General features: G+C 45.2%; 1 protein-coding gene across 7 annotated transcripts; it reads right to left on the reverse strand.

Annotated features, from left to right (window-relative positions):
- Positions 1-141: 141 nt before the first annotated feature.
- On the reverse strand, positions 142-23,324 carry LOC109895742 (FK506-binding protein 15). 7 transcript variants are annotated; one of them, XM_031830245.1, is made up of 33 exons: positions 22,980-23,324; positions 20,425-20,528; positions 20,242-20,320; positions 20,053-20,122; positions 19,850-19,924; positions 19,644-19,742; positions 19,389-19,538; positions 19,195-19,263; positions 18,907-19,050; positions 18,648-18,799; positions 18,509-18,557; positions 14,958-15,074; positions 14,795-14,870; positions 14,476-14,579; positions 14,120-14,320; positions 13,939-14,037; positions 13,740-13,834; positions 13,569-13,671; positions 12,608-12,779; positions 12,307-12,443; positions 11,907-12,062; positions 10,133-10,285; positions 9,815-9,907; positions 9,599-9,727; positions 9,013-9,120; positions 8,303-8,895; positions 8,032-8,134; positions 6,434-7,747; positions 6,167-6,239; positions 5,649-5,985; positions 5,448-5,520; positions 4,041-4,408; positions 142-491 (listed from the first exon to the last, which is right to left on the reverse strand). In XM_031830245.1, the coding sequence occupies exons 1-28, from the start codon at positions 23,027-23,029 to the stop codon at positions 7,667-7,669; spliced, it is 3,561 nt and encodes a 1,186-aa protein (XP_031686105.1). In that variant the 5' UTR covers positions 23,030-23,324; the 3' UTR covers positions 142-491; positions 4,041-4,408; positions 5,448-5,520; positions 5,649-5,985; positions 6,167-6,239; positions 6,434-7,666. The 7 variants fall into 7 exon arrangements, with proteins under 7 accessions (XP_031686105.1, XP_031686103.1, XP_031686104.1 ...); XM_031830243.1 differs by having other exon boundaries at positions 5,649-6,239; XM_031830244.1 differs by having other exon boundaries at positions 6,167-7,747.
- Positions 23,325-23,780: the final 456 nt, after the last annotated feature.

The following is a 23,780-nucleotide window of genomic DNA, read 5'->3' on the forward strand; positions in this document are numbered from 1 at the left end:
TCATTAGGCAGACCGCACCACCACCCTGTGGTGAGGTGCACCTAGAATCCTGATCCCCAAGGCTGCCATGAAGCTGACTGGTTAAATAATCAAATACTGAATCATGAGATAGTTGATTGTTGAATAAGGATTAGGCATGTAGAAATGATGTAACATATATTGTTGTTACCATGTTAGGCTACACTTTGACAGAAAGAAAAAGCAAGCAGACAGAAATATTATTATTTATCTAAAATATAAGGGCAGCTCTGGATGAAAGATTTCATGTTCACAGGCCTGATGAGTGTTTTTACTTCTGGGTCTTAGTCCTGGAACTTTCAGTGTCTTTCTTCCTTTTAAAAGGTTGACTATATCCATTTGTATCAGAGTTGACGCTAGAGGATGGCTGGGACCCTGAGGGCCTGTGGCCATTGTCCACAGAGTTCCTCCTTGACCTCCTCCAGCATCTCTCCCTGAGCATAGTCCAAATGTATCATCCTCTCCTTGACAGTCTGTGGAATCACAGAGATCAGGAAAATAAGATGAGAATAAAATGCATATATTAACACTTCTGATGTACAAATACATTTCAAAAAGTAGCAGATGAATGATACAATAACAAAAACAAACATCCTATACTGTATTGATTGTGGCGTACAGCAGGTCAGCCACCAGGGGGAGACTTGTCGAGGCCTGGTGACAGACGGAGTATACATCAAGAGGCGACGGCTCCATCTGCTGGACGTGCCAGGTCTCGATGGGCTCTCCGGCCAGAATTAATTGGGGCTGATTGCTCACCAGCTGTACAAGTCCCATAAAGCTGCCAGAGGGGCAGCACACAGGAAAGATACTGGTGGAAGAAAGGACTCCCGTATAGTTGGGGACAGTTCCAGAGGTAACAGGAGTGAGTTCAGTTTTTGATCCCCACAGGATCCAGCAAGACCCGGAGCCCAGAAGACGGCAACCCGGAGAGGGTCTCATGGGGGAGACCTATTATTTTCTTTGGAACTATTATTTTAATAAACACCCTTGAAACTGAACTAATCCTACTCTGTCCGTGTCTGATCTGTGTTAACGTTTTGACCCAACCCCCTGGTCTGCCACAAGTGGTGGAGAATGCGGGCATTCTGATAACGTGGTCAGATCATGGTTGACGTTTACACAGCATCAGCATGGACGAGTTGGTAGCTCAGTTCATCCGGGCCCAACAGGCAGTTCAGGAACGAATGCAGGAGGAACAGCGGCTACAAAACGGCCACCTCATTGAGGAAATCAGGAAGCTACAAGGGGGAGCGTCTACTGAATCACATCCAAACCAGTTTTTAAATCAAGAACAGAAGACTACATCGAAACCTACCTCTGTACGCTTGAACGGACGGCACTACGGGAAGAACGGCCAAGACAGAAGTGGGCCAGTCTGCTGGCCCCGTTCCTCTCTGGGAATGACCAAAAGGCATATTGGGACCTGAACGATGAACAGGCGGCTAACTACGATGGAATCAAACAGGAGATACTCAGCTGCTACGGGTACAGCCTGGCCCATCGGGCTCAACTCTTCCACAACTGGAGGTTTGTAGCCGACGCATCCCCCTCACCACAGATGAGCGACCTACTGTGCGTCACCAGGGGATGGATCTTAACCGACGTATCCACCCTCTCCATCCTAGACAAAGTGGTCCTGGATCGCTTCCTACAGGCACTACCCCACGACATGAAGAGGGCAGCAAGTTTATGCGCACCCCAGACCTTGGAGAGCCTCCTGGAAGCAGTGGATATGCATCAGAACACTCAGGCCCTGCTGAGTCGGCGACCCGTTCGAGGAGTCGGAAGGACAGCCCCACTGCTGTGTACCCCGAACAAACAGTCGGCAGGGCCAAAGGACAGCAAACCCCTGGAGAGACGGCTGGGGTAGGGCCGACCCGCCACCGACGACCCCAGGTAGATGAGACCAAAGGAGGTGTTTTGAGTTTGGAGCCCGGGGGCACATTGCCTGGCTCGAGGAGTCAATGCTAGCAAGCCCCAGAGGCAAGGTGCGTCACGCAGTGAACTACGTCAACTCCTGTTGGGCACACCACGAATCAACTGCACCCATGGTCCCGGTGAAGGTTGATGGACATAACACAGAAGCTCGAGCCTGCTGAACCTGGAGACTGAACGTGGTAGGGAGATGTCCATTTCCTGTGTTCCCCGAGGACACAAAAGCGGTATCCAACCGTATGGGCCAACATTGTGATGCCACAAGGGAGCTGCCAGATGAGGGTGGGTGCAGTACCAGTGACTGACTGGAGATACCCCCATTTCCAAATCAAGAATAACCTTTTGTTTCAGGTGTCGCACCAACAGGGGGAACTTCGAGAGGTATTGTTGCTGCCCCGACGGTACGTGGGAACCGTTCTTCAGCTGGCCCACACCCACCTTTTGGGGGTGCACCTGGGAATGGAGAAGAACAGGGAATGGATCACCGCCCGGTTCCACTGGCCCGGGGTAAGGAAGACCGTCGCAGCTGCCCAGAGTGTCAAAGGCCTACTTCTGAAACCCAGTGGTCCCCCTACCGATCATCGGGGTTCCCTTTGAACGCATCGCCATGGACATAGTGGGACCCCTGGTAAAAACAGCATGAGGACACCGGTACATCCTGGTAATAGTAGACTACGCCACCTGGTATCCCGACCCCCTTATGCAGCGTGGTAGAGCATGTGGAGACGATAAGGGAGCGGATAACAGCCATATGGCCAGTCGTGAGGGAACATTAGGAGAAGGCCCAATGCACCCAAGCCCAGGTCTACAATCGGGGAGCCCAGCCCTAAGAATTCCAGGTTGGAGACAGGGTGTTGGTCTTAATCCCCACGGCCGAAAGTAAATTCCTGGCAACATGGCACGGGCCATACGAGGTGATCGAGAAGCTGGGACCTGTCAATTGCCACGTACATCATCCGGGGAGACGGAAGCCAACAGATGACCATGTGAACCTGTTGAAGTGGCACGGGAGGACAGCCTTGGCCGTGTTATGGTCGGGACCCAGGACGCCAACGGTACCAGTGGTGGTTCTGAGCAATGAGGACCTCGACCCGGGCCAGAAGCAAGAGCTCAGGGAGCTCATCGATCGGAACACGGCGGTATACTCTGAGAAGCCGGGCCGTAAAACCCTCATTGAACACCACATCCGTACCCGGCCCGGGGAAACGGTACGAAAGAGGCCATATAGGATTCCGGAGGCCCGAAGGAAGGCAGAGAAACAGGAAGTGGACACTATGCTTAGGATGGGAGTCATTGAAGAGTCCCACAGTGCATGGTGCAGCCCCATCATGTTGGTGCCCAAACCAGACGGTAGCCTCCGCTTCTGTAATGATTTCCGGGGTGTAAACGACATAAGCTTGTTCGACGCCTACCCCATGCCGAGGGTGGACGAGCTCATCGACCGATTGGGAAAGGCCCGGTACATCAGCACCCTTGACATGACCAAAGGATATTGGCAGATACCGTTGGCAGCCTCATCCCGGGAGAAGACAGTGGGCGCTAGACAATCAAGTATTACCTGTTAGGTACCCACTTCACCCTGGTCACGGACCATGCTCCCCTGGTCTGGATGGCCAGGGGAAGGGAAACAAACGATCGGGTCACCAGGTGGTTCTTGTCCCTTCAACGCTTCTGTTTTTCTGTTGTGCACAGGTCAGGGGCGAAGCATGTAAACGCAGATGCCCTATCGGGAAGGGAGACATACGTTGCACTGATGACAGTCCCCTCCCCGACAGAGCTGGGGGGGGGGGGGGGGCGTATCCCCACAAGGATACAGCAATTTTAATAAACACCTTTGAAACTGAGCTAATCCTACTCTGTCCATGTCTGATCTGTGTAAACGTTTTGACCCAACCCCCTGGTCTGCCACATGATATACTGACCACATCTGTCGAAGCTGTGTCCTGAAGGAAAATCATGGAATTGTAAAGGCACGATGGTGCTTAGAGTACATGTGAAATGAGTTAAAAATGCAAGGATAAACTTTGATTGGTTCATGCTGAGTGTGTTGGCTAGATTTGAGAGGTGAAGAGTCAGACACTTACTTGGTTGCAAAGGGTTGAGACAGCTGAGGTTGGAGCTGCTACAGAACCTGAAGGAAGTGCTTGGCACCAATGAGAGATGGCACTTGGACTTGGAGGCCAGTGGACCACCACCATTGTCCCGCCACGGGGGGGGGGGGGGGGGGGGGGCGATGGCTTTTCTCTGTCACAGTTGGGCGGAAGGTTGTGCTTTCTCCACAGATAGTCTGAGAAGACAGACCTATTCCAGTCATTGCCATCCCCTCCAGTCTAGAGTAAGAGCTATGAAGACAGACCTATTCCAGTCAATGCCATCCCCTCCAGTCTAGAGTAAGAGCTATGAAGACAGACCTATTCCAGTCAATGCCATCCCCTCCAGTCTAGAGTAAGAGCTATGAAGACAGAAGAAAAGGAAACAAACTTATATTATTCTCAAACAAAACATGGGTTGCCAGAATTACCTTATTCAAGTGCGACACTACAAATATTTGTTTATTTTCATTGACTAAACTAAATCCTATGAAATAGCAGTTCCTCTCCTCGTTACACACCTACCAACAGGACATTACGATAGACAAGTGTTGTCCACAAGAGGCATACATCCTAGACAGTATATTTTGAAAACATTCAGTTAAGTTGACATTCTGTAATTCATTTGTTTATGAACAGCTGTAAAAAAATAAATCTTGCATTCTTCCTAAAGCATGGATAATCAAGGAAGTACGTGACCACTGACCACTCTCTACATGAGATGTTGGAAAACATCAAATAAACAGTTATAAAACTAGGCAGAAAAGCTCACTGTAATAGGAGCTATCAGGGCCCGCATCTTCAGAACCAATGCCCAGTTTCACTCTCCCGTGACACTCACGCATTGCTAGACATGTGGAGCCAAATCAGGGTTTTTCCCATCTCTCAACAAGCCTGATGAATAAGAACGGAGAGGCAGCAGCAGGTTTCACGCCTGTTAGTTACATGTACTCCACGCATTCCATTTCACTCAGAGAGCAATGGAGACACCCCTTTTAAATGACCAGTCAGATCATAGGTCAGCCATACTTTGAGATACAAAAGAATGCCATGGGGCAGTACTATGACAGTATGTGTGACCTTGCTGTCCAGTTTGTATGTTGAGCGATCCTGCTGGGTGTGTCACCTCAGCACCCTCTCCCTAACACTGTGGAACACCAGAGGCTTGTTCCTGAAGAGGTAAGCACTGGGGACCCTGGGTGCTGAGGGGGGGGCGTGGGCATGTTTGAGCCTGGGTCTGGGCCTCTGGGCTAGCCTACAATTACAGGAGCTCCTGGTTCTGGGCCTGCGGTCTACCAGCATCCTCCTCCTCCCTCTGGGGGTCAGTGTAAGGCTTGGCCAGGACAAGATCTTTTGGGTGGACAGCTTGCTGTGCCACTAGGGAGCCCAACCCATGCTCACTTCTCAGCTGTGACGTCAATGGAGTCAGCTGGAACAGCACCCTCTTCTACACATTCTTGGACTTCTTTCTGTTCTAGAACACACAATATAGATGAGTAAATGTAACTGGTAAACAATGTGTTTTCATTGACAATAATGTAATACAAAGATAAATAACCTGCCACATACAATTTATGAAACCAGTGAATATATGGTACTCACCACTTGAGGTTTTTCAGGACAGAAGGCAAATGAGCTCCTTGACAGTTTAGGCATGTGTACAAAAAGGCAATTTGACACCAAAATCTGCATATCTGCCAAGTTTAATGCCTAAAAAGAAGGTTACGTGGTAAGCAAACAATACAATCTAAGGTCTAGGGCTATAACATAAAGTGACTGATATGACGAAAAATAAAGATAAAATCCACATCAAATCCAATAAATCATGTGACCTATTTTGGGCGTGGCTCTGAAGGATGTGTTGGGGATCCACATCAATAGGGAGCCAGAGCCCCATGATGCACTGGAGCAGCTGGCCAAAAGATTGATCTGGGCTGAGCTGCAATAACAGCCACAGCAGACATTACACAGCATCAGCTCTACTACAATCAACATTACTCACCATCGAAAAGAATAGTCTACAAAAAAAATACAACTTTGGTTTTCAAAGGGTGTAAGACAAAGTCAACAAGTCTTGCATCTGACATTAGGCTTACTATCTGCTAGTGTAACTGACCAACCTTGACTCCCTTGTGTTGCTTGTCACTAGGACTATGGTCAACAGAGTTGAACCCTGGAAAGTGGAGATCTGCACTGCAAAGAATGAGAGTTGTAATTGCTGCAATGTAGACCCTTATGCAAATCTATTGGTCAAACTTTTAAACATATTCAACTAAAATGTAGGACTCAATTTTTGGGAGTGTTTTCTGTTGCAGTATACTGGATGGCCAATGGCAATATACTTACTATATTGAATTGTATTAGGCTATAACTCTGTTCTGGCTCACCTCTCCAACCTTTTGTTGTGCTCCCTCTGGTGGGCTTGTGACTGGCTGGAGGGAAGAGTTTGAAAGGCATCTGTGGCAAAATTCGTCTTTTAGAGCAACTTCACTTTCAAAACATCCAGAGAAGCTTACAGTAGCTATCTAGGCCAGCCACTTCTACAGTAACTCTGCTGATATTTATGGAGCAAAAAAAACATCCCAGTGCAACGCATACGTACCTCATGGGAGGGCATGGGAAGTAAATGGAATAGGCTAAGAAAAATCTATGTAAGAGCTAGCTAAACAACTTTGTACCCAATAGCTACCTTTCAGAACTTGCGTTACCAAGCAACGGCGAGAGACTAGTTCTTCTCCAGCTGCTGGTCAGTGGTTTTTACACCCACCCCCATCCTGTCTCGGAGGTTGCCATGCAAGGCTCTCCATACTCATGACATTACTCATCTTGGGCATTCTTCTTGATGATATGGTGTTATTTAAATGTCTATCAACACCAAATTCTGATCCAGTTTTTTGTCAATGTGTTTTTATAAATGTTTTAATTGCAAGTATCAGTATTCAATTTAGCAAGTTGTTGGTTTGATTCTGGATGTCATCACCAAAATGATCCAGAAAGACAAGAAAAGGTCAAGTTGGAAAGGAAACAATAGATGTCCACGTACTCGATGCATTTTATTTTCTGGAATGCATATCGGTTAGCAAAAATGTGTAAAAGTTAGAAGTTCTTGAAGAAGCAAGCCCTCTTATCATTTAGCACATAATACATGACCGCCTTGAAACCCTTGAAAACAGACAAAACAAGCTAAATCATCAGCTAGAGACCAAAATTATGTTAATTTAAGGCCTAATGAAGTCAACAAATTACAGGACTAACAGATCGATTGATTTCTGGGGAGGGGGGGGGGGGGGGGGGTTCTGGTGGAAACTACCTTTAGTCAATACTTAATTGATTAAAGGTGGTTTCCAGGCAGCAGCAGTCAGGTCCGACCAAAAGATCAACAGCACAGGTCTCTAACCACAGTGTTCAGAGCAGTCAGACAGCACATCCTTCTCACTCACTTGAGTTGCCTTATCTGAGACAGAGACAGAGTTCACCACGTCCCTTCCATGTACAGAGACGAGTTCACCGCGTCCCTTCCATGTAGTCCCTTTTAGGACAGTGGAAATGATATCTCTAGAGGGCCTGTCCCTCCATCTGGACTTTAAGACTCACAAGACTTTCATCACTTCAGTTGTTGCTCATCCCAGCCAGTCAAGATCATCATCTTCATCCTCTTCATCGCCAAACAGAGGGGCTGGGGGAGGTTGCCCCTTCAAGCTCTGAGAAAACATATCAAATGTGAGTTGTGTTCAGTAATTATCTGCTGACCACAAAACACTGTTCAGAAATAAATGAAGTAATTCAGAACAAGTTCCTGTCATAGACTTAACAGTTAAGAATGCCACTGAATTCGATCCCGAAACCATCTTTGTGTTACCTGCTGTTCTATTCACAGAGTAAGCCACAAAACAGATAAACACAGGCTCCACTGACAAACAGGGGGAACAGAAGCAGTGTGTAGACATCTGAGAGAACTGGTGTGGCCCTAGAGATCCTTCCTCACCAGCTCATCATCCTCCTCCTCCTCCGTGGGTGGGGGTTTGGTTGGGGCTGTGCTCAGGAAAAATGTCTCCTTCCCATTTTCCTCTCCTACTCCCTCAGTCAGACTGAGAGAATAGTAAAACACACGAGTGAGAATGGACATAGAAGGGGGGGGGATAGATAGATGCAGGAATGCATGCATATTAGTAAGGGACTAATTATGAACATGGTTGGGTATAACGGAGCCTTATCGAAGTTTAATTTTAGTTCACTGGTCTCTCTATAGAACTCACCTTGTTACTTTCCCAGGACTATCATACAGGGGGCTTGGTGGAGGTGGAAGCTGTGTTTGAGGACCTGTGGCTTTGGAGCTAGTTCTTTTCAGTTCACCCAGGGGACCCTCAATAGTCCTACTCACTTTCTTCACCTCCGGGCTACTTATGCCACCTTCGGACTGAGTTTTCTGTCCTATCTCAGAGGGCAGATTCTCCTCAAGGTTTATGCCAGTGGGTTCAGAAGCCTCTGTGGTGATCTCTCCCTGTGGTTGGGGAGATGGTGGTTGTGGCTGGGTTGAGAGTGGTTGGTGCTCTGGATCCGTGTCGATGTCTGCCTCTGGCTCCACTCGAGTCGGTTTCTTCGTCTCTGGTACTGCCTCAAGGTGAGCCCTCTCCTGCACATCTCTGGGGTCTCCCTCCCTCTGCACAGAGGACTCACTAAGCTGCTCAGGCTCGGTCCTCTGCTCCTCCGCTTCTTCCTTCCCATTCACATGAGCATCCTGAGCTGGTCTCTCCTCTCTATGCCTCACATCACTGTCAACCTCCTCTTCTTCTTCCCTCAGATGGGATGAACGTCTCTCGGTACCATTGAGCAGTTGCAAGGTAACACTCTGTAAAGGGACAAAGACCAACATTAATTCACCCACATCCTTTTCAGTCCATCTTCATTGTGAATAACACGTTATTGAGACAACCGTTTTGGTCATTGTCCTGAAGAGATGCTGTACCTTTATGGTGTTGACGATTACGCCGAGCACAGTGCTGCCTGTGTAAGTCTCGTGTAGGTCAAACTCCCCCCTCAGAGAGTGAAACACTCCATTCATTACACGCTTCACCTGCCAGGAAAACATGGCCAGGGTCAAAACATGAAATACAGTTTGATTGATTGATTGATTGATTTTTGTGTCGTACACCAATTGGTGCGCAGCCCGTATGGGCATATAAAACACGAAGTATGTGTGAACAAAACACACATTTTTCAATGCATAACAAAGTACAGCTTTCACCTTGTCACATTATACACTTCTCCCCAAGGATTTGAAAATAAATTGGGCAATGTCAAACTCCCGTTCTGAAAAAGAATACTAGCCTGTGTTCATCATGTAGCCAGAACACTTCGAGATGATCATTTATTGAAATGTATTTCTTTTATTGACCTTTAAGTTCAGACTGACATACATTTTTATAAAATAGAACTACAGCCCTGAACTGTATGTTCCAAGTTTTGGTTTAAACCAAATATCTACTGCCCAATTTTCCAGGTAAGAAAGACACAGCTGTCTGAAAGAAAACATGGCTCTGTGTCACCCTCACCTCCCCTGCAGTGTCCTGTCCTGCACTGTCCGCTTGGCCCCCTTGCTCTGCCAGCCTCCTTTCCAGCTCAGCCACTCGCCCCTCCAGCTTCTGTCTCACAGCTGACCACTGCTCCTCCAGGCCTGAATACTGAGAGAGCGAGAGAAAGAAGACTTCATAACATTATGGAGAGAGTTAGAAATAGCATTAGCAGCTAACACATAACCAGATCAATACCTTTTCTTGTAGGACCTGCTGCTCTTCATCCTGTCCCTGCTGCTGCAACAAGCACTGCTCCTCTGAGCCCCTGGACTGCTTCAGAGCTGAAAACTGTTCGAATGAAAGAGAGCCCGTTAGGGTTCCGCACCACTACTCTCACAGATTAAGCTACAGAATAAGTCATTTCACAGCCTTGTACTTATGTCGTTCCCATTGTTGTAGAACAGTAACAAATCCCCCTTAGCCACACATAAAACGATGTATGAGCTCAGGAGTCCAAAGTGGCGTCGTGAGAGAGAAAGTTGTGTACGGTAGAATATGGGTTAGGCTGTTGACCTTTTCCTGTAGCTGGGTCAGTCTCTGCTCCAGTATGTCTCTTTGCTCTGCCAGTTCGGCCATCTCACGCCCCTGCTGCTCCTTGGCCGAGGCCAACGCCTGCTCACACTTCCTCTTCCAGTCCTCCTCCAGCTCTGCTTGCAGTTGGGCTAGCTGGAATACACACCCGAAAAAATAGACACGCACACGCAGTCAGGCACACACACAAAATGACTCTTCATAGACTAAAAACGTATCCAAAAGGAGATTTAGCTGTGTAAATATTTATCACTCCCTCCCGATAGACGATACATATACACCAGTGTTTACCCTAGGATTTTTTTCAGCAGCGGTGGCCAAGTTAGTGTAGGGGGGGTGGGAGTGTTGTGATGGAGCTGAAAATAAAATTTTAAAAATGCCAGTTAAAAAGCTAATTTCCTGCAATGAGGAAAATGCTGAGAGAAAATGTGCAGTTTTAAAATAATTGACCAGTGCAAATCTCTTTAAAAAGTTCATATTCTGTTAACTTTTTCGCTCCTATTGTAAGTAATTATGGGTCATATTTCATAGGAATCTGGAAAAACTGAACAATTACTTTCAAGCAAATGTTCTGCAATTCTACACAGTTAGTATAAGAACACGGCACAAGCCATGGCTATCTAAGTGACTCAAACATTAGAATGAAATCAATAGGGGCCCCGTGCCATGACATTCTTGGAATTGTAGATTCTCCGTGTGTAAGAGCATTTCCATCCAACCATTTCATGTAGATAAATTACCTGAGGCATGAAAAAAAAGAATGACCGGGGTGATTGGAACATGAAACGTCGGTACAATTTTAGAAATGCTGACAATTTGTTCGTTCTACATGGCGGGATCTTTTTGTATCTGTAAAATGTATTGTGCTAGAAATGGCGGTGGAAACTCCTTAATGCGCAAATATTGATATCATAACCATCATAAACTTGGAAGTCACATGATATATTGTGTGGTCCTCCCACTACGACCCGGGAAAGCCTGCAGTTTATTAGGCTACAGATGAAATAAGTTCTGATGAACTTCAGTGTGGTGAACGTGCACGGTGATGAGCTTGATGCTCCCTTCCATTAAATATTGAGGGTGTTATTCTGGTGACATGACGATCGATGCTTAGCTTCCGTTTGACAAATACTATTGCTCATATCCATAATAATCTCATAATGTAGGTAGCCTACCCGCAATGTATCTGTGAGCTGTTGGTTAGGCTAGAGGGCACATGCCAAGACCAGCAATATAACGCAACAGTTTTTGTGACAAACTCATCGGTAGAGTTGAAAATGTGATGGAAACCCATTTAACTTGTATTTTTAATTCGGTACATGGGAATTTAACGTTTTATGTGCACTACGTCGTCACACAGCCTTTTATCCGCAAAAAGTCATTTTGATGGAAACATGGGAAAACGTGGGAAAATGCAGATTTTAGAATATTCACATGAAAATCTGTCGCAAATTAGATAGAAACCTAGTTAAGGTCTAGTTTTTACTCTGGTGGCTGTTAGTTCTCAAAGATGATCTTAAAATATATAGATCCATTATCTTTTCTACGTACTTTATATCTGGTTTTAGTTGTTTAACTTTAAACTGAAAATGTTTTACCATCCCCCCAAAAATAATAATAAATAAATATATATATATATATATATATATATATACATACACATAAAAATGTACATCATATTTTTGGGAGTGGCGGCCACGATTTAATAGTGTAGCCCGCCGCTGCTGATTAATATAGGGGAAACACTGTACAATACCTGTTCTGAGGATGCCTGGCCAGTGCTGGTCCTGGCCTTGCGGAGCTGTGTCCTCAGACTTTCCATGTCCTGCTGGCTGCTCCTCCTCAGCTCCTCCATCTCCTCATCACACCGCTGCCTCTCTGCCTGCCACTTCCTCTTCCTGTCCGACACCATCTGAGAAGAAGGATGATGATACCCTTAGACACCGATCTAACGTCAGTTTTAGGCCCTTCAACTCTGGTCAAGGTTTAGGAGTGAAGAGAGCTGAACTGAGATCTGTACGCTGATCCTAGATCTTTGCCTCTGGGCAATTTCTACCATGCACGTCTGAGAGGAGGCCCACTCACACTGACGTAAGCATTGGTGCCCAAATCTAAAAGATAAACCAACAAGAACATTTACTGTGTGCCGTACTCACTCGTTCCATACCATCTTTGTCAGCCTTCAGGTCCTGCAGCTCCTCCTCCATGTTGTTCACCCGGAGAGCCATCCCTTTGCATTTCTGCTTCTCTGTGCGGTACTGAGCCTGGCCTCTCTCTGCAGTCTCCTTCAGCTCTACACACACACACACACACCTTCAGTGACACTTCCTACACCAAGATGAACACACTCTTGCTGACACCTGTCTAACCTCACTTCCTACATCAAGATGAACACACTCTTGCTGACACCTGTCTAACCTCTCTAAATAAAACACATTGTGTAACAGTAGTGTATACCTTCCAGTTGGGTCTCTAAGGAGGAGATGCGTGTGCAGTGTGTGTCGCCGTCCTGCAGGGCAGAGGTCAGTTTGTTCTGCAGCTCTGCAGCCCTCTGCTGGTGAGACGTGGCCTCCTGCTGCAGCTGGGACACCCGTGATGTGCACGTGGCCAGCTCCTCTGTCAGACGTACCTGAGGGATAGAGACAAGCACTGATCGTCACAAGTGTTGTCTGTCTATACAATACACAGCCCAGTGACAGGCTGGTGTCCCAATAACCTCAAATTTGCTTATTTTCCTCATCTTCTTTCCTTTATGATCACTAATCTGACTGGAACCAAAGCAACATGGTGGGAACTGTCCGTTTCTAGCCATTTTTTCACAGTGGTCATGAACGAAAGGTGACATTTTTGGGACACAGCCATAGAGTGAATTGACAGTGGTGGTGATTGGCCAGACATGATGATGAGTGAGAGACAGAGTTAACATGGACTCTAACAGCATGACCCTGTGGGAAGAAGATTAAGATGACTGATAATGAGGGAAGGGTTGAATAAAAATGAAATAAATGAAAAGTTAGCGAAAAGGGGGATGACGAGTGGAGGGAGGTAGCGAGTGAGCAAACAGGCTCACCTGGCCCAAGCCCAGGTCCTGAGGCAGAGGCAGAGCATGCTGGAAAGAGTGAACGGTCACTACTAAAAGGTCCTGAGACTAACACCGCAGGACAAACAGCCAGGAGCAGTGGATGGAGGTGAGATTCTGTTAGTCCCCAGACACACCAAAGTAAAGGCCACTGAAATCCCCACAGACATGTTAGATACTGTAATAAACCCTTTTGTCATGAGAAGAATTCCTAGAGCCATCGCTATGGGTTTAAATAATCACACCTCATACTGCCACTGGCTGGGAGAGTATAAGGGAACGTTTGTTGATCCTTGCAGGGTGATAACAGTATATACAGACGTAGGGTTGGTGATCTACCTTGTCCTGCTCAGCCTGCAGCGTCCGGGCCTGGTTGTGTTCACTTGAGGACTTTAGGGTGTCATTCCTCTGCTCCATCAGCAGGTTACTCTGCTCCATGTACCTGGACGACAACAGGGAAATTCAGCAGATTAATGTCTGCCTCCTACAGCAGATCAATGTCGGTCTTACCTCTGGTTCTGGTTGATGAGCTCCCCGATCTTGCGGTTCTGCTCCTCTATACGTGAGCTCTTCTCGTACACGTCCTTCTTTAAAGATTCATTTTCCTATAAAGACAGTTACACATTTAATGATCAATAAATAATATATATATATAAATAAATAAAAATAATTCCGAAAGCTTAAAATCCCCCCCACCCCCGGACTATACCTGAATGATTCTTTGGATGTTGTGCATAATCATGGCGGTTTCCATAGTGACACTGGGCACAGCCAATGAGTGGCCTCCTTGCCTCTGAAGGTCGTCAACCTGTCAAAACATGAGGATCGATGAGAAGTGAAAAACTGATGTCTGATAACACCAGAGAAATACCCTTCATATTACTGCTGACCTTTGAAGCCAACTGGTCCACTTTATCTGCCACTTTGCCAACAGCCAATCGGATCTCAGAGTTATGCTGCCGAGCTTCAGCCATAAGGAAGGAAGTGACCTCGCCAGTGCCTCCCATGTATGGTACTGCCTGGGTGGGGTACATCTGGCCCATTGGTTGAAGTTGAGAGGGAGACATAGAGGACTGTGGGTAGGCGTAAGGCTATGAAAGAACATAACAGACTGATTTAATGACAACAGAGAATGAGGAGAGCTTCATTAGAAAGGGCGGTGAGCCTTAAAGTCAATACAAAATAGCATGGAAATTAGTTACATTTGTGACAGTTGAACGATGAAGATGACATGGGTCATTCTCACCTGAAAGGCATGGGCGGAGCCTGACATCACAGGCTGCGGAGCAGCAGCTGTCATAGCAACAGGCATCAAGGCAGAGGGCGATGCCCCGTGAGGGTGAGAAAGCACTTAAGAAAAAAAAATGAATGTACAAACTGAGAAATGTCATCCAAAGGCAGCCTCCAGGGCATCAACAAACAGACACCCTGAAAAGGAAGTTTTACAGCAGATCTCAGTCTAACAATTCAAGACATAGGTCAATATCACCGTTTTTTAAGACCAATCTATTGGTCAGCTAAACATGGAGAGTGATGGCTCCAGAAGAGGTTGTGGGAGAGCTCACCTTGCACTGGAGCTTGGGGGGCAGTGGAGATCTGTACAGGAGAAGGAGCAGCAGGACGCTCCTTCACTCTGGGGTCCTGGAGGAAGACAGCGATTCTCTCGAATACTTATCTCAGCTACTATACTGTAGGTGCAGCTATATGAAAATACACCCTTCATCTCACCTCCATTTCTGAGTCGCTGGAGTCTGGCTGGGAGGAGGGCCCTGCCATGAAGGGCAACATAGGCTGACCCATCTTGGCCATGCGAGATATCAGCTTGGCTTTGGTGGCGTCTGGATTCTGGAGCAACGGGAAGATGAAGGAATAGGTTATACTTTATCAGGTCAGCTGTGCCTAGGGCTGTTGCGGTGACAGTATTACTGCCACACCAGCTGTCGTGAGTAAAGACCACAGTAAAATTACACGTGACCGTTGAGTCACAGCAATCTCTTGGCTCTATTGTCCCTCCAACAGGTCACTAATGACCTGGTACTCAGGGCTCTATTTTCCCGCCAACAGGTCACCAATGGCCTGGTACTCAGGGCTCTATTGTCCCTCCATCAGGTCCTAATGACCTGGTACTCAGGGCTCTATTGTTCCTCTAACCACTCTGACGTCATTGAAAATACAATCAAAAAATCACATCAAAAACCTATCAAAAAAGTATTATGATTTTAAACCTCACTGTGATTGATCAGTTTGAAGAAAGAAGTTCAACAGCAGGTTGAAACAGTGTAAAACATGTTTGTTGTGGATATTGTTTCAAAGTCTAACAAGGAAACAGACAGCGCTTGCTAAGGTGATAATTCATTCAAAACACCCATATAAATATTAGAGTTTATGCATAGGAGTCCAAGCCCCCCCCAAAAAACTGAATTAAAATAATGATTTTGCCGTTATAATACATAGACTACCACATATTATGCATGGCAGAAAAACATGAAACAAAACTGATTTAAATGTCTTTGGTACATACTGTAATTGGTAGCCTATACACCAAAATTAAACAAATTCAAGTAATCGTCTTTGGAGTGTGGACTAGAGGTCGACCGATTAATCGGAATGGTCGATTAATTAGGGCCGATTTCAAGTTATATACCATTATTTAACTAGGCATGTCAGTTAAGAACACATTCTTATTTTCAATGACGGTCTAGGAACAGTGGGTTAACTTGCTCTGCAAGGGCCGCGGCTTTTGTGGAGCGATGGGCAACGCTGCTTCGAGTGTGGCTGTTGTCGATGTGTTCCTGGTTCGAGCCCAGGTAGGAGCGAGGAGAGGGACGGAAGCTATACTATTACACTGGCAGTATTTTTTTTAATTTTTTTTATTTATTTCACCTTTATTTAACCAGGTAGGCTAGTTGAGAACAAGTTCTCATTTGCAACTGCGACCTGGCCAAGATAAAGCATAGCAGTGTGAGCAGACAACATAGAGTTACACATGGAGTAAACAATTAACAAGTCAATAACACAGTAGAAACCAAAGGGGGAGTCTATATACAATGTGTGCAAAAGGCATGAGGAGGTAGGCAAATAATTACAATTTTGCAGATTAACACTGGAGTGATGAATGATCAGATGGTCATGTACAGGTAGAGATATTGGTGTGCAAAAGAGCAGAAAAGTAAATAAATAAAAACAGTATGGGGATGAGGTAGGTGAAAAAGGGTGGGCTATTTACCAATAGACTATGTACAGCTGCAGCGATCGGTTAGCTGCTCAGATAGCTGATGTTTGAAGTTGGTGAGGGAGATAAAAGTCTCCAACTTCAGCGATTTTTGCAATTCGTTCCAGTCACAGGCAGCAGAGTACTGGAACGAAAGGCGGCCAAATGAGGTGTTGGCTTTAGGGATGATCAGTGAGATACACCTGCTGGAGCGCGTGCTACGGATGGGTGTTGCCATCGTGACCAGTGAGCTGAGATAAGGCGGAGCTTTACCTAGCATGGACTTGTAGATGACCTGGAGCCAATGGGTCTGGCGACGAATATGTAGTGAGGGCCAGCCGACCGACTAGAGCATATAAGTCGCAGTGGTGGGTGGTATAAGGTGTTATAGTGCCTATAAGAACATCCAATAGTCAAAGGTATATGAAATACAAAATACCTTGGAATATTGAAGACTCATGTTAAAAGGAACAACCAACTTTCATATGTTCTGAGCAAGGAACTCAAACATTAGCTTTTTTACATGGCACATATTGCACTTTTACTTCTCCAACACATTGTGTTTGCATTATTTAAACCAAATTGAACATGTTTCATTATTTATTTGAGGCTAAATAGATTTTTATTGATGTTTTATATTAAATAAAAATAAGTGTTCATTCAGTATTGTTGTAATTGTCATTATTACAAAAATAAAATAAAAAAAGTCTGATTAATCGGTATCGGCGTTGAAAAATCATAATCGGTGTACTGTATCATTATGCATACTGGATGGAGTGGTTACCTTATGCTACTCTCCAAAATGTCTATCCATGATTATGGGAGAGAATGTATGGCCCTAGGCAATGCTGTTGGTTCACCGATTGTGCAGGGTGGCTTACAGTTATCCTCCAATGAGTGCATTTGTATTTGATTTTGAATAGCCTAGTAATATGATAATTAATTGAGGGACCCCTTTAGGTATAATTATTTATAGTATACTTAAAATAAAATAAAAATTATAACACAAGGTTTTAAAGTGTCAATCCTAAATCTAGGAGATATCCATTTTAAAAACAAATCTCTATATACATACTCAAACACAGTACCAGTCAAAAGTATTTGTACTATTTTCTACATTGTAGAATAATAGTGAAGACATCAAAACTATGAAATTACACATGGAATCATGTAGTAACCAAAAAAATTGTGTTAAACAATTTAAATATATTTTATATTATTTGAGATTCTTCAAAGTAGCCACCCTTTGCCTTGATGGCAGCTTTGCACACACTTGGCATTCTCTCAACCAGCTTCATGAGGAATTCACCTGGAATGCATTTCAATTAACAGGTGTGCCTTGTCAGAAGTTCATTTGTGGAATTTCTTTCCTTCTTAATGTGTTTGATCCAATCAGTTGTGTTGTGACAAGGTAGGGCTGGTATACAGAAGATAGCCCTATTTAGTAAAAGCCCTATTTAGTAAAAGACCAAGGCCATATTATGGCGAGAACAGCTCTAATAAGTAAAGAGAAACGACAGTCCATCATTACTTTAAGACATGAAGTTAAGTCAATCCGGAAAGTGCAGTCACAAAAACCATCAAGCGCTATGATGAAACTGGCTCACATGTGGACTGCCACAGGAAAGGAAGACCCAGAGTTACCTCTGCTGCAGAAGTTCATTAGAGTTACCAGCCTCAGAAATTTCAGCCCAAATAAATGCGTCAGAGTTCAAGTAATAGGCACATCTCAACATCAACTGTTCAGAGAGACTGTGTGAATCAGGCCTTCATGGTAAAATTGCTGCAAAGAAACCACTAATAAACTTGCTTGGCCTAAGAAACACAAGCAATGGACATTAGACCGGTGGAAATCTGTCCTTAGGTCTGATGAGTCCAAATTTGAGATTTTTGGATCTAACTGGAGATGCTAAATGTGTTTGTTAATTTACAGTCAATTACCGTGAGACCGGCAGTCTTTTGCATGACAATAACCATCTGACAAAATATTATGATCGCCAGAGCCCTAGCTGTGCCTGTTTTATATAAAAGTCTATTGTGACTCAGATGAGAGAGAGAAAGCACTCACTGTCAACTGTTCACTGATGGAATTCGACTTTGCCCGAAGTGGTGGTTCCCTGAAAAAGAGATGGGGAAAACAATCGAAAGAGGAACAAAGACAGAAAAGAGCTGGTTGTGATTGTGTTTAGATGAGCCTATGCTTTTACCCTGGTCTCCCGGGGCTTGTAGCACGGAGCAGAGTGGTCCCTGCCGGCAGGTAGGGACCCAGTTTCTCCACACAGGGGACAGGTGAAGAGGCAGCAGAGTCCCGAGACCCAGCACTGGCACGGTCAGACCCACTGTCTTTTGCCAACTTCACCTGGGGACACAACAGAAGGGCATGATGATACAAAGACATTCATTAAATATTACATTTTGGCTTAGAGTTACTGGACAGTCCCATTTGCGAGATGCTGGAGGTCCTACCCGTCGTAGCTCTGCCTCAAAGATGAGTGTGCTGTCTGCTGGGATGCGGTTGGCTACTCCCTGGGAGCCATAGCCCAGACTGGGGGGGATCACCATGAGACGCCGGCCTGACTTCCTCATACCCACCATGCCCTCCTCCCAGCCCTAGCAATCAGAGAGGACAGAGGAAGCTGTGCATTCCCCATGCATGTCTGGTATGGAATGCCCCTACTATTCTTATTTAGAACAGAAGTGTTAGCTGTGCCTATACGACCCACATTATTCACCAATTGTACATCAATTAATCACCTTAATCACTTTTCCAGCGCCAAGTTTCAGTCGGAGCAGCTTGTCTTTGTTCAGGTTGGAGTCAAACACCTGAAACAATAGTTGAACATTACAAGAACACTACTGTACCACTAGCTCTCCCAGGGCAAAGAGGACACACAGCAATGTGCGAAGCACTAATCTCTAACGGCACAACACACACAGCCATATCTTACCTGTCCGACGGCATGGTTCTGTAGGAGCCAGCCTGTGTATGTCACCTCCAAGGAGTCTCCAGTCTCAACTCCCTGCCCCTCCCCTAGTGTCAGGTCCTGCACCACCACCATATCTAAGGAGGGGGCGCTGTTCACTTTTGCCAAACACACCTAAATTAAAGAAGCAGCCAAATTAAATCACTTTTATACCAGTCTACATTAAAATAAATTCTGCACAAAGCAATTAAACATGACCTAAGCTCAGCTGTCCATCACCTCTTTACAAAAGTCAACAGCAGCCTTCTCTGTGTCAAACATCAGGGACCAGTTCTGGCGCTGGTCATCATAAAAAGTGCAGTAGTTGTTGGGCTGAACCTGCAGGAGACAACGGGAGAGAGCGAGATTCTTTTAGAGAAGCTTACTTGGCATTTTTCACTTGCTCAGCTTCCTCTGACAATGTTTTTTGTTTGTTTTAAACTCACCGTAAAGACGAAGCCCACATGAATCTTGGCCGCAGTCACTTGTTTCTGCTGACTGATGTAAAGCAAGAGTTTGTACTACGAGAAAACAGACAGGGAACTTGTAGATCAATGGTAGCAAACTTGTATGATGATAAGCATTTTCAAAGCGATAGAAATCTTAGGAAAATGGACTGTTTCCAATAAAAGCACAACTCTGGTCTCACCTCTTTTGTTGTTTGGTTACCCAGGACTGCAGCTCCCAGCTTTCCTTGTTTATGATACTGCCCGTTAAGACTAAACAGAAAGACGCACCGTCAGTTGTGGATTAAGTCAAAACCAATGAATGGGTCTAATGATGTCACAGGATCCACGGGGGGTATTTCTAGTCATTTGTACAGTTTAACGATACTCACTATTTGAAAGCATGGATAGCTGTAGCCAATAGTACTGCAGGAGCACACGGAGGGAACGCAGGTTTCTGGGCAGGAGGACCTGGAAATAAAACAAACATGTGGTAAACACATCTCAGGTTCACCTGAGCATTAGCCAAACTTTGGTCACATTCCCTTGCGTCGGTTAAGCTCTGTTTTTTTTACCTGGATTTGAGGTCTTCCTGGGCTGTTTAGGGGCTGTATATTGAAAAGATTCATTCCCATGACTTGCTGCTTGGTCCAGTCCAAAAAGTGATGCCAGCTTTGCGCTGAAATAACACAGAGGAAGTGATATTTAGGTTATTTCTGTAAGCCTATTATCTGCGATCGGCCTATTGGTGTAATGAGCTAGGTCTACTAAACCCCCCTCCTAAGTTCACAAATATTTTAGCAAAAGACATCAAGACAAAAACATCTCATTGAATGAAAAGCTAAAAGGTCTAGTGTTAATTGAGCAGCTGTCCTGTTTCATGGTTAATCATTTCCTGGCTCACTGTTTCTGATTTCACCGAACACAAAATGTATATTCAGCAGAGAACAAAAGACCCATGCCCAGTTGACACAGCAACCGCACACTGTATATCAAGACCCATGCCCAGTTGACACAGCAACCGCACACTGTATATCAAGACCCATGCCCAGTTGACACAGCAACCGCACACTGTATATCAAGACCCATGCCCAAACAATAGAGAAAAGCTGCTCTTATGAGCCCTTTCCTCTGACGTATTGGGATTCAGATACCCTCAGTCTAACTGCCTCCAACAAGTCAGCATTCCGTAGTTAACACCACAATGACTTGTTAACGTTAAGCCAAGTAGCCAATTCCCACATTTAACAGGTTGTTGAATGCAAGATGACGAAAACACAATACCATTAGTGTAGGTCATTTTATCACAGCAGCTCTTACTACGACTACACACTAGAATAGCCTATATCACGAAATTGAAACATCTCTAACAATGTCACGTTGCCATAACTGAAGCGTAAATAGAATGACCACAAGAACATTTTCCCAGTCGCTATTAGAACCAGGCAACCAAATTCAAATAATAAGACACCCCATAACCTTCCTCAACTGCTACAGACAGACCACCAGTGGCAAATTAGGCTTATGCGGTCATCATCAAGACAAAACATCAGGTTTTACTTTAACTCTTCCCTCCAGAGCAGGGCAATACTGACCCTTGGATCTCCCTCCACAGGTAGTCATTATCCCTTAGAGGAGAAGACATGGTGGACACCTCGAAGCCTGTCTGTTGCTTACGACTGGTGGTGAAGGGTAGCCCCTTTCGCCTACATGTGTAAGGCAGGCACGGGCCACCCAACACACTGTGTTTCAGTGTTCCCACCCTCAGTGATGCCCTCCACTCCTTTCCTCAATGTCTTGCTCCCCAAAGCGGTCACACATCCATGGCAGATCTGACACCATATCACTGGAAGAGCTGTGGAGTTCCGGCTCAGTCTGCAGTCCAGAGTGTGCTGAGCTGAAGGAGCAGGCAGCCCTCGCCCTACTGGCCCTAACTAGCAGCATGTGAGAGGAATTAGGAGCCACAATGCTCGCCTCCCCCCCTCCTTCACTGCTTCTGGCCCAGACAAGATTCATTCCGCCAAATCATATTAGCTGAGGGAACTATTGCCCTACTAGCCAGGAAATATTAGAGAGCAAAACACATAGGCCGTAGTTGGCAGTTAGCCTGCATTGTACAAGTGATTTTTAGTCATCTACTTCAGAGCAGACATAGCAGGCCGATTAATCCAGCAACTAAAAACTGGGCTCGCAGCCAAAAGGGGGAAATCACAAACGACCCAAAGCGTAGGATCTAGCAACTAGAGTGACCTGCAACTGAATCAGTTGCATGAGGCACCTCATACTGTACCTGCAAATTCCGTGCAGTACTGCGTCTCTGGGTAAGAGGTGGAGGACAAAGACTCTCACACAAGGCTCTGACTGAGGATGCGCGAGGAGTCAGACGAGGTCAAGTCACCCTTCCCATCGATAATTATTTTGCAAGGCATAGATGCGGTAAAGAGGGTCAATCGAACTCGACCAAAACAATGGAATTGACATGAAAACGCATGGGGGAAAGATCCCGAGACTCCTCATTGCCCCCCAATAAAATTAACCTACATTTAGACCATTGTTTATATGTGTATTAAACACTAATTTGAGGTGAAAATCAGAGAATAATGCTTGCTTAAGTAACAACATTATGGGCCTCTTACAATACGTCAATCATTACGGATTTGACGAATATCCACTTTGTTTGACCAGATTTGTTGAATGTGCGCCAATCTGGTAAATGTCTGCGTTCCATTGACTTCTTTACAGCATCTATGCACCCGACTTGCTCAAGTAAATAGAAGGGTTGGTTTTTGAGCAAAAAAAAATACCAGCGCGCAACCACGAGGAAAACAGAGGTTGGCTTAGATGGTTGACAACATGTAACCTGTATTTTGTCTCCAATGTTTATTGAAAACATAAATATATTTGGACAATGACCACTTGTTGTCGCTCTAATAGATCATTATAGTTGTTGGTTAGTTAGCTAGAGAATTTTTGGCCATATTAACATTGACAGGAAATCAGTCAACAAACCTCAAAACAAGACATTGTATCAATAACAATGAAACAAGCTGAAACGAGAAACGATTGGCATGGCAATTTCTTCTAATTCTTGCTAGCAATCTGTCCAAAAAAAGAAAGGAAATTTACTCACCCTCCAGTAGGTGACAGAAAATCTCCATCCTCGTCGTCAGGGGCAAACATTATGAATGGATTTGCTATTGAGTAGCAGTTACGTTTTTCTCAAATAGTATGATGTGTCTTGGGGTGAGAACTATAATACTTATTGAGAAATAACGCTATGACTGCCACCGCTCACTGAACTTGGATCTCTTCCTGTTCAGATCAGCTGACATACCACCTGATCCATGGTGCTGTAAAATGTTCTGCTCCGGGGAAAATTGAGGCACTCTTTAAATTCCATTTCCGTTTGACACACAGTGGTAGCTTTTCCTTTAGGTCTGACTGCAGGTCCAGGGTCAGTTTATCCAAAATGGCTTTATTGGGGCATGTGCAGAGAGGAAGCGGCGAAGCGGTAATTGACCCCATTATAACGGTAATTGAAAACGGCAATTGCCCCACTGGGCTGATATAGAGTTATTATATACCGGAAGCTTTGGCTTATCCTACCAAAAGCACCTGAATCAATCAGAAAATGACTCTCGATAAACCCAATGGGACAATTACCGTTGCAGTATACAATGATAACCACTAGAGTGAACCGTTACTCCAATTTAAACATCTCAGTATTTGCAGGTTACCCCCCCAAAATAACAAAACTGACATTATAGACCACTAATTACGAGGGACACTGTAATTAGGATACTTGTTCAATTGAGCTACATTTGCATGTGCCAACAGGCTATTTTATTTGAGAACTATTACCAAAGGATGGGGATCAAATGTATTCTGTCCCTATAATAGCATTAGCAGGGTATATCAATGTGGTCCGTGT

The sequence above is a fragment of the Oncorhynchus kisutch genome, linkage group LG8 (assembly GCF_002021735.2).
Source record: "Oncorhynchus kisutch isolate 150728-3 linkage group LG8, Okis_V2, whole genome shotgun sequence".
NCBI lineage: Eukaryota > Metazoa > Chordata > Actinopteri > Salmoniformes > Salmonidae > Oncorhynchus > Oncorhynchus kisutch.

Excerpts from the sequence above, each read along its gene's own strand:
- LOC109895742 (XM_031830245.1), bottom strand. The coding sequence starts at position 23,029 with ATGTTTGCCCCTGACGACGAGGATGGAGATTTTCTGTCACCTACTGGA. Across the intron at positions 20,321-20,424 it reads CAGGAAGACCTCAAATCCAG|GTCCTCCTGCCCAGAAACCT; the intron begins GTAAAAAAAACA and ends TTTTATTTCCAG. Across the intron at positions 14,580-14,794 it reads CCCCCAAGCTCCAGTGCAAG|TGCTTTCTCACCCTCACGGG; the intron begins GTGAGCTCTCCC and ends TTTTTTCTTAAG.